Source organism: Microcaecilia unicolor, chromosome 2 (assembly GCF_901765095.1).
Source record: "Microcaecilia unicolor chromosome 2, aMicUni1.1, whole genome shotgun sequence".
NCBI lineage: Eukaryota > Metazoa > Chordata > Amphibia > Gymnophiona > Siphonopidae > Microcaecilia > Microcaecilia unicolor.
The window spans coordinates 420,331,298-420,342,570 of NC_044032.1; the positions used below are offsets into that span (position 1 = coordinate 420,331,298).

Here is an 11,273-nt window from a genome sequence, read left to right on the forward strand (position 1 = left end):
AGTTTCAGGTTTATTGGAATTTGATATACTGGTACTTGGGCAGCCAGCAAAGTGGTTTACAATATTTAAAATTAATAGTTTAGAAGGAATACAAATAAATCGATACAAAGAAGAGAAGAAAAAGGAAGAGCCAAGGAAGACAAGTTTTGTAAATTGTTTTTCACAAATTGTAAAACAGGAATTTTATGGAAAAAAATTGTAGGAAACATCTGCTAGCTTAATGATTTGCAAAATTCTCAAATCAGTGTTTCTCATAGCTTATACTCAATCAATAATAAATTCCTAGAAAAGTATCATGCTGTTGCAGTAATTTTTTGGCACTCACACTAGTTTGTCTGGTCTTCCAGCAGTCATTGCTGATTTTTCCATATTATAGTCTGTGGTGGCTTACAGTTTGGTCATTGCTTTTAATAAGATTTATTAATCTAAGAGAGTGTCTATAATGCTCTGATAGAGCATGCCAAGAGAATTCATTGTCCCCTTACCAATGCCCTCATCTCTTGTTTAAAACCATCAAGGAACTGCCCACTCATGCAGTTAGTTAGACGAGCAGCATCTTGTTGTGACGACGCACCTTCAAGTCAAGGAGATTTTTGATTCACAGCTTCATTCTGCTGCACACTTTTTGAAGATCGTTTCTTCTTCCAGAAAGCACCATGGAAATAATATACAGGGACTCCTGAGGCAGGCCAGAGTGGCCGAAATATGTTCCCGATAGGCTGACCAGGAGGTTAGAGAGGGCAACCGTCCTCCCTTGACGGTCTGAAGTGCAGGTTTTAGCACAGAGTCCTGTTGAATTCTGACAAACAAAAAAAAGTGAGCTACAAAAAAAAGATGTCCAAGGAGACGGGTTCTTAAAACAGTCACTTTTATTCTAAACCATCAACATTGGTGCTGGTGCAATGGGAAATAAAATCTCTCTCATGAATATTCATGGTGGATATTAAAAAAAAAAAAAAAACTGACTGGCTGGGGTGCTTCCAGGACCAGATTTGGGAACCACTGGTTTAAAAGATTTCCTACTGTATTTAGTTTAAAAGCATTGCTGTTGCCGTGTTAGTCCACTTGCATAGGTAGAGATAGGGATCAAGAAACAAGGTGTAGATTTAAAGCCCCATTTTAAAAAGAATGTAGAGATCAGAATTGAAACATCAGGTGGGGATGTGCTCAGTTCTGGTGGTGCTGGTGGATAGTGTTTTCTAAAATAGCTGCAAGAGTGCATGTGTACCACTAGGTGCTGTGGGAGCAGCCATTTTATAGCTATACATGTTGAAAACATTTGTGGCAAAGACCTGGCAGCCTCCGGGCGTAAAGTATCAACATCTTCACTTGTAGCTGCCCCATTTTGAAAACCTGCATGTGTAAGTGCGGTGGATTCAATAATGAGGCTGCAATTTTAACATGATTTCATTTTGGACTTCTTTGGATTAAGGAGAATGACTCCCTTAATGCCTTCTGTAAAGTCATGGCCAAAATGAGCACTTTTTATTGCATATGGCACATACAGGTTTTTATTCATGAGTAAGTTGCAGTATTTCCACACGTAAGTCCTGAATACGGTTTCTAAAATAATTCTTTTCATCTAGCAAAAACGTAGTACTGCAAGGAACCATACAACCCTCACAAATTTATAAACAATACAGCACTTGTAAAAAATATGAAATGGCACTTATAATAGAATTATACACCGTAGATCATTTGCAAGCATAAAATGACTGTATGCCCTTACTTGTACCACTAAATATTTGTTTAATCTTCCATACCTCTCCCTAATGCCCATACAACATTATCTTCATACTTCCATACTATTAGTTTGTTTGAAGAAACTCCTGTGTGGTGTCCTCCTTATAAACTCAGAATAAAGGCTTACAGACCATTGACCTGAAGCTAATCAGATACAAAGAAAGGTGCCAGGGGCTTTGGGGGGCAGGGGAGTCAGGAATTCCATTAAGGAATTTTAATTATATTCATTTTCTGATCTGAAGAAGAAGGTATCGCCTTTGAAAGAACATAATAACCATAATGGGTCAGACCAGTGGTCCGTCTAGCCCAGTATCCTGTTTCCAACAGTGGCCAATCCAGGTCACAAGTACCTGGCAGAAATCCAGTTAGTAGCAACATTCCATGAAAATCAAAAAATATATTAAGTTAGTCCAATAAAAAAGGTATAATATTTAATTTGTTTTGTTTTATTTGTATTGTAGGGCTGCATTTTAATTGCAGTTAACTCTGTGAGTAATGCATTAATCGTTAATTGTGATTAAAAAAAATGTAATCACATTGCAGCGTCTCCTGTCTCCTCCAGACATCTCTTCTACTTTATTCCACTCGAATCTCCAGGAGCTCATTTGCTTTTTCTGTTTCAGAAAATAAAGCTGTTGGAGTCATAAAGTCAGGTCACGTGTTTACCATTGAACCAATGATTTGTGAAGGTAAGCAACAGAGCCCATTGTGGGGAGATACTGTGCTTTCTGTGAGTATTCCTCACTAACATTGACCCAGATCAGATGCCTGAATTATTTTCATTGGCTTTTAAGGTTGTTGTGCTGCACTGGGCCCAAGACTAGTATAGGAGCGGGGGTGGGGGGTACCCTTAAAGCTTGGGATCCTGGGCTACTGCCTCTGCAGTATAAATATACTCCCCCTCTCTTCATTTATCTGATCTGTTTTTCCTCATACCTTGGAGGAGGGGGGGGGGGGGAGATGGGGGTTGGATGGTTACCCCCTGATATTTAAGCATAGGCAGTCAGTGTTTAAGCAAAACGCTGGCCACCTCTGTTAAAATTAAACTGGATTCCAGCACTAGTACCTGGATACTGGCTGTCACTGAACATTCAGTTTCAGTGCTGACCTGGAAGTACTGTGACACTTTTTGCTGTCCTAACTTGATCAGGTTATGGGCACTAACCAGATAACTTCTGACTCCACCTAGGCTCTGCCCACAGCCCACTCTGGCACTGTCTGGAGTGTGCCGAGGAGGTCAGAGGAAGTATTCAGCGACACTGTCCAGTTAGTGCTGCTGAATATCCCTCTCAGCGGCACTTATCCTAATCACATAATTGCCTTTGAAAACCTTCTCCCTAAATCTTAGATGCAGAGGTCTTCATGGTCATGAGAAGCATTTCACACAGCACGATGGCCAAACTTTCCTTGCTCGTTTCCCATTCTTTCTAGTGATTCTGGGACTGTGACGCTGTAGTTGAAGCTTGGTGCAGCGATTAGAATGTGGAAACTTGCTGCAGTCCTCCATTTCAGAATGTTTCCTGAATGTAGAATGTGAAAGGTATTCAGCATTGTTTGCCAGAGGCCCCCGGGAGATAGTTTTACTGGTATTCTACTTGTTGATGGGCTAATAGGTAGATTGACTTATTTTAAATTAAAAAAAAAAGTCTTGCACTCACCCTTGAGGGGGGGGGGCACGCCTGTTAAAGTAAGATGTTTACTTACATATTAATAAATAGTGGGCCAAAAATAGACTAAAGGAAATTTAATGTTATGCTTTAGTTTTAGTTTCCATTTCATTTATTTAAATTTATTTGTTCTATGCAATGAGTGTGGTAGTAAATACAGTAAAATATACAAAACAAATGACACACTCCATGCATGACATAACATCAATCATGAATAGTTGTAATAAAATCTAAAAATGCAGTCAGAAAATGGGAGTCCTTATACCAGCCTGACTCACATGTAAAACCCATTTCAGGAGTGCTAGAATCTTCTGACGCCCTGTATGCGCACATGTGTAGACAAGCAGATCAATGAATATGAACAATATAAATGGGGGGGGATTTGTTTTGATGGTTGGTTAGCATGCAGAGACCCCAGCATACATGTTTAGCTGAGTGCGCTCTTGTATCTGTGTGCTTGCATGTGCCGCATTCCACAGGGTTCCTGTTGGTCCTGATACCTGAAGAAGGGACCTTCCAGTGCTTATATGTCACATCAACAGTGGATGATTTTGTCTAGCAAATGTGTGTCTCAAGCTACAGAGAATCCAGTGAGAGAGAGTGAGTGTATAAGGGTCTGTGTACTACTCGTTTTTGTTTTAATGCAGGTGGGTGGCAAGATGAGACCTGGCCAGATGGCTGGACTGCAGTGACAAGAGATGGGAAGCGTTCTGCACAGTTTGAGCACACACTTCTAGTCACAGACACGGGCTGCGAGATCCTCACCCGGCGGCTGGACAGTGGTGGACGCCCTCACTTCATGTCTCAGTTTTAGTTCCTCTTCGCCCCTTCCCATTCCTTGCGCTTGCCCACATGGTGGGTCAGAAATGGTGTTCTTTTTGGTTTTTGTTCCTGTACTACACCTTCTCTTGACAAGAGGGATTTTGTTTTGTTCTTCATTGACTGTAAATAATAGAGGAACATCATTTGACCTATGCACTATATTGAACTTTGCCAAGTTCTGAAAAGAAGCTTTTCGTTGTGGGTTTCTTGTTTTAAATTGTGTTCGCCCCTCCCTCCAATGTGTCTTGCACTTTCCCTGGTGCCCTTTACACCCAGTTGCCCTGCTAGGCATGTTCTCCCTCCCGATACCGGTAGCATTTGGTCTCTTGGTCAGTACCAGCAGGCCATGTGTTCCTGCTTGGAACACCTGCTTTTTCCTGCCCTTCCTTCTCTTCCACTCTGTGCCTTTACTTGGTGTGCAGTGATTTTTAAATCTTTTTTTTTTTTTTTCCTATCCAGGGGCGATGTCTGTCGATGCCTGCTGTATAAGTGCTGTGCCAGCAGGCTTAGCCTGTCCTTGTTTTTTCTTTTTTGTTTATTCCAACAACAAAGCTTTAATCCTGCAATGTAGGGCTTCAGTCAGTTTGCCCTATTCTCTCTCCCATTCCTGCCCATCCAGTCCTACTGTGCCAGTGCCAGTGTGTGTCGCAATGAGTGATCTGTGAGACGTTTCTCACTGCCTTGCCTGACAGTCCTCAGTATTGCAGTACAGCGTTAAACAGAATGAGTGTCCTCCGTTCTTTTTGTTTCGTTGTTTTTTTTTTGTTTTTGTTTTTTTTTTTGCTGCTTTGCCTCTTGCTAGGTGACCGAGCTTTAGTTGCCTGGCAATGAACCCTCTGAAAGATGCCATTACAAACACCACTGATTACAGCTGCAGAAGGCACAGTCAATATTTAGAGGTTTTTCAGCTCCTTTTTAAGTGCTTAGCAAGGGATACAACCAGGAAATGGAATCAGATTGATTGAGCCAAGTATAGTTCCTGTGGACAACATTAGTTAGCTTTTGGGCGAGAGGGCAGTGGCAGTAAAGAAACAGCTCTAGCAAACATTTGACTGGAAACAGACTTGAATAGAGGAATTAGTCCATCTCTGGACAAAGAACATTTCCTAATTTCACAGAGTGGTACCATATTACAAAGATGGCATCTGCAACCCGAACCAAACTTATTTGGTAGCTAGTAAAATGATTTAATTTCCTCCTGTTTTAAATGCTTTTTTTCTCCCCACCTTTTGGAACAGAGGACTACAGTATAACATCCCAATGGGGATGGAGGGCAAGAGTAAATCATCTGATTCTCAGAGACCAGCAGAACTTTGGAGCCCATCTCTAAGCCCTGAAACTTTCCAAGGGTGTTTTCAGTAATGCTGATTGTCTTAAGAAAATTGAGAAAGAAGAAGAACGTGAACCTGGATTGTTATGACTTCTGGATTCTTTAAGTCCATTTTGGATTTTAATTCCCCCATCTCTAAGAATTCTGTGTTTTTCTATTTCCATCTTGTCTCATAAACCATAAGTACAGCTACATGTTCCTCAGTGTTTAGCTAATTATAGTTTCAAAGTTATAACTGGTAAAGATGATCGCTGGTGGCCTACAGTTACTAGCCACTAATATAAGAGCCTAAAATTCCAAATACACAGCGTGCCTGTTTATGTGAGCACATACCTCTATCACAAAAGGAACAGCTTGCTCCAATGCTATTTCCGCCCCCCTCCCCCACTGTGTGCATGAGTGTCCTGATTTTCCTAAATAAAAAATGGAATCTCCTTGCGTACATTGGGCTCACTTGCTCTGCCTTGTGATGGCAAAATAAGCAAGTGCTTCAGTAAAAATAGGCACTTGCTTCCTTTTGCCAGTGCAGGCAGTTCTGTGTCAGTTTTCAAAAATATTGGTTCATTGACTCTCTCTGAAAAAATATTCCTTTGCCATCCTTTTCCCCTTGGTCCTGGCCCACTGATGGGATGAGTTCTCCAGAATAATGCCTGGCAAGAAGCAAGCACTGTCACCTACTCTGTGAACCTCGGACTTCTTGGTGCTGTACATTTGTGTTATGACTGCCTGCCTGCCTTCTCTCTCTCTCTTTTTAATAACCTTGATTATTTTATTGATTTCTCTAAAGAGCTGAACCAGAAATTTTAAAATAAGATAGCTGGATAGTTTGTGATGATCTTAAACACAGCTGGCCACTGTGCATGTTGAGGACTGATCTGCATTGTGTCACATCAAATCAGTGCAGTTTTGAAAGTCTGGATATTGGAGTTTGAACTTCTTGTGCCACTTCCAACTTTCATGTTCCCATGCAAGGTTTTGTTTTCTTTCTTGCCTTGTGTAACAGGAGGGCTTGACTTTAAAATAATTAAACCAATATTTTAAAAAGGGGAACTGGCATTGTTATGGTATAGAGACATAATTTGCAGTAGCATTTAAAGTAAGGTGACCATGGTGGAAGCAGCAGTAATATGGCAGCGAACATGAGTAATTCTTTTCCAGTGGAAGACACCTGAGGTGATTGACTCTCTGGTATGAGTAGTTGCAAGAGGTCCCAAGATGTACAGATGCCTTCTCTGCTGTGAAGCCTAGAGATAGACTTCCATTCCCCTCCATTATTTCTATTGCGATTTGGGCAGCCCTTCTCTAGAGTAAAAAAAAATAAATAAATAAAGAACTAATATGTACATTTCTACAGAATTTCTGTGGGGCTGTGAAGAACTTTCTTTTCAAGTTTTATAAATTCCCACAGAAATGAATAGATTTTTTTTTTTGGTGAGGTGTATTCTGAAAAGCAGAATGAAGTGGTTTAGCATATAGAATAGCTTTTCATCCACCCTCCTGGATCAGCACATGAAAGAGTTTTGATTTCTTTACATGATTACTGCCAAAGTATTACTAGGGCTGTGAGATGGATGTGGAATTAAGAGGGGGTGGGGGGGGGGGGAGAATTGTGAAAAAGTTAAACAAAACTGAAAATTTCTGCTAACTTGAACCCAACAGAATAATGGGTAGGAGCCGATATCTTTTGAGCCTGACAAATGTTTTGTGATGCAGGATTTTGGGACCACTAAGATCCCTTTCTCAGGCAATTTCAGGTAAAATTGTCAAAAATCGTGTAATGCAGAATAAAATCCTGTCAAACACTATTCCTTTTCTGCAGAGTTGCATTTCTTTTCCTTTTATACAAAGGTACCTTTTGTGAAGGACCAATAACTGTTCTATTAGACTAAATTGACGTTGGCAGAACATAGAAGGTTACACATGGGCTTTGGGTTAGCTGTTGGCTGACCTCAGAGTGCAAGGTCAAATGCAACAAAAACACAATACCCTCAAGCCTGAAACCTACAGGTCTTGTAATGTTCCTGATTTGTTGAAACTGTTTCACACACACTGAAGAGATGAGTTCCAGTAGCTATATTGGTGGTCCTGGAGGAAACTGTGCTCCTAGGCTGTGATGCCTTTTATTGTGGTGATATGTGGATATTATGCATGTTTTCTTGGAACCTGCTGGTAGCTTCAGATGGACAGGCTATAAATGACTTATAAATAGGCAGAGATGACTTAAAATTTCCCATATTCTTTTAGACCGTATAATCTGAGAAGCTGATTCTTTAGATAATTCTTAGACTGATTAATTAACATGCATTGAAGTCTACAAGGAATTGGTTTTCATTTCATGACAAAGCAATCTATATATGGAGTAGGCAGAATATTCTGTTCTGATGTTGGTTATCACTCACCTGTCCTTATAAACAAGCATCTCACAGTACCTTGAATTGTTAGCGCTTCTAAAATGTTCAAATTCCACTGTCCAACACAAAGCAGCAAACAGTTTATAGAAAAACATCTCCCTAAAAGACCTAGGGTTTCTAATATTTGGGAAATGTCATCTATAGCTGATCCAGGCCAAGGTGTAGTCCATCTTAACTGGACATGATACTGTCCTGTTTTCAGTGTCAATGTGTCACTCCCTGTCTCCTTTGCCCATTCACTTGTCAACTGCCAATTTTATATAGCTTCAGTAGTTAAGTTGCATAAAAGGATGAACACTCATTTTTCACATATGTCTGATCCTGACATAAAGACACAGGAGGTGAACGATAACTATCTGGATTTTATTGGTGAGGCATGGGGAGAGCCGGAAGGCGTTCATAGGTCGATATGCTCTGCTAGGCAACAGTTCTTGCATAGTTTTTCTCCCAACAGTTACTAGATATGTTCACATCACGGACATGCTGCACTGGTTTTGGTTTTGTCCCCTTGCGTGTATGCACTTATAGTTGAAACTACTTATAAGAAGGGTAGAACCTCCTCATATATAAATGTAAACCTAGTGGCAGCTCTACCATTAGGCCAACTGAGGCAGGGGCCTCAGGTGGTATTCTCTATGGAGCGACATCTCTCCCCTTCCCTCCTCAACCCTCTTTCCCACATTTGCCTTTTTTTTTCTTTTCCAACAGGTGGCAGCAATTCCTATAGGCTGCCAGCACCGGCCTCTTATCTCTACTGCAGACTGCCTCTTGACATAACTTCCTCTTTCCTCAGAGGCAGGATGCAGGCAACAGGGCAGCCTACGGGAATCGCTGCCACTGCCGCCTTGTGGAAAAGAAAAATGGTAAACACGAGGAAGAGTGTTGATGAGGGAAGGGGTAAGATGCCAGACCGTGGCTAGGTGGGGGCAGTATATCATCCCTGCCTCAGGCAGCAGATTGCTTTGGAATGGGACGACTTCCCTATGAGGAAAGGCTGAAGCGTCTAGGGCTCTTCAGCTTGGAGAAAAGACGGCGGAGGGGAGATATGATAGAGGTCTAAAATAATGAGTGGAGTGGAACGGGTAGACGTGAATCGTTTGTTTACTCTTTCCAAAAATACTAGGACTAGGGGGCACGCAATGAAGCTAGAAAGCAGTAAATTTAATATGAGTCAGAGAAAACTTTTCTTCATTCAACGTGTAATTAAACTCTGGAATTCGTTGCCCGAGAATGTGGTAAAGACGGTTAGCTTAGTGGGGGTTTAAAAAAGGTCTGGACGGCTTCCTAAAGGAGAGGTCCATAGACTATTATTAAATTGACTTGGGGAAAATCTACTGCTATTTCTGGGATAAGCAGCATAAAATGTATTGAACATTTTCGGGGTCTTGCCAGGTATTTGTGACCTGGATTGACCACTGTTGGAAACAGGATGCTGGGCTTGATGGACCTTTGGTCTGTCCCAGTATGGCAATACTTATGTACTTATGTTTAACCCTGCAGCTTAAAAAATATAAATTAAATACCTGGTGGGGCTGGAGAGGGGATGTTCTAGGGCTGCTCCGGGAGGGTTGGGGAGGCAAGCTGATGTAGCTGTGATTCAGGCTGCGTGTGCCAGGCTGCATGATCCTGCTGAGGCTGTTGTTAGCAGCTGCAGGTGCCAAGGCAGCATGAAAGAGCAGTGTTCTGCAGCTGAAGTTGGGTCTGACAGCAGTGGGAGAGAGTTGGGCTTTCCCTGTACGTTTGTGCATGCATGATGTTGAGCATATGCAGAGACACAAGGAGTTGGTCCCTGAGTGGAGCAGGCCCAATTTGGGAAGTAGGGCCGAAGAGCAGGGCGCAGTCGTGAGCAGTGTTCCCTCTAAGGAGCAACCTGTTGTGTGCAAAATTTGTTTTGGTTGAGCGCTGAAAATTGCTCGACTGCCAAAAAAGAGAGTGTGTGTGGTGTGGTGTCTTCAAAGCCTTGCTCAAAGCCCACCTCTTCAATGTCGCCTTCGGCACCTAACCATCATACCTCTATTCAGGAAACCTGGACTGCCCCTACTTGACATTTCGCCCTTTAGATTGTAAGCTCCTTGGAGCAGGGACTGTCCTTTATGTCAATTTATGTTAATCTGTACAGCGCTGCGTAACCCTAGTAGCGCTCTAGAAATGTTAAGTAGTAGTACTCCCCAAGGTATCTGCATGGTCCATCTGTAAAAAGTCAAAAACTTCCAGTTGGGTATGCAGTGCCTTAAAAGGTGGAAGACAAGAAATTAAAAAAAAAAAACCTTATTCAGCTTCTAAATTTATTTGAAAGCTTCCCATATATAGATATTTAGTTTTTATTTCATGATATTTATATCACTAAAACTGCTTCAAACAGTAATACATGGCCAAATTTCAGTGAGGATGTCCTGTTTACTGACTGATTCATCTTAACAGTTGTTGTAATCTTCCTTGGGAAGCCCGGGGCTTTCATTGGGGCACATGGAATCACATTTTCACCTCATCTCTTTTGTATTAATGATTATTCTGTTTTGAGCTTGTTTCAGGGACAAGTGGTTTTCATAAGTCAAACTAATAATAAATATTTTCTTCCATGTAGATCTCTCATTTGTTTAACTAAATGGGCTATAAGCTCCTAATGCAGTCCATTGGTTTTCTTATATTTTGTCCTTGTGATGACTTATACTGTGCCAAAACCGGAAATACAGTGATACAGAATAATAGAATTCAGTAACATCCAAACCTTATTTGACATAATTGTGTTCACATTTGGGTAATAACTGAGAAAATGCTATTTAAAAAATTATATTAGAAAGCATGATGTTGAGCTTTATATCAACCAGTAGTAAATAGTAGTAACAATATTAAGTGCATTTTTATAATATACCACTGCATTCCACAAAACAAAAGGAGCAAGTTCCCATAAATCATCTTTCTATTTTGATCTAGGAAAAAAAAAAAGATTTTAATTCATGTCCTTATAACCAGCCCTTTCAAAAGACACACAACGATTTATAACAAATTACTACTCTACCTATGAAAAGTTATTACATTATTATACTTACTCTGTGTACATCTGTACGCTGCACAAGCTGGCATGTTTAAAAGTATAAGTGAGATTAAATGAAAATGCTACCAGCAATAAAGAATGACAACATGGATTCGGCAGCCTGTCTCCTGTTTTTATCCAACCTCCTTGGGTTCCTGCAGCGATTCACAGGCCGTCTCTGTGGCTTTCCTTCTACTGCATCCCACTCTGTCTACTGCAACTTCCTGTTTTGACGCTAAATAGGAAGTTGCAGTAGAGGGTGGGAC

The 11,273-nt window shown here is 41.0% G+C and overlaps 1 protein-coding gene across 2 annotated transcripts in view; it reads left to right on the forward strand.

Moving 5' to 3' along the window:
* Positions 1 to 7,367, forward strand: part of METAP1 (methionyl aminopeptidase 1) — a 148,659-nt gene extending 141,292 nt beyond the window's left edge. For both annotated transcript variants that reach the window (XM_030190721.1, XM_030190719.1), the window contains exons 10-11: positions 2,367 to 2,432; positions 4,058 to 7,367. In XM_030190721.1, coding sequence (XP_030046581.1) covers positions 2,367 to 2,432; positions 4,058 to 4,224 — 233 coding nt within the window. In that variant the 3' untranslated portion in view covers positions 4,225 to 7,367. The remainder of the gene's footprint in view (positions 1 to 2,366; positions 2,433 to 4,057) is intronic.
* The last annotated feature ends 3,906 nt before the right edge of the window (positions 7,368 to 11,273 follow it).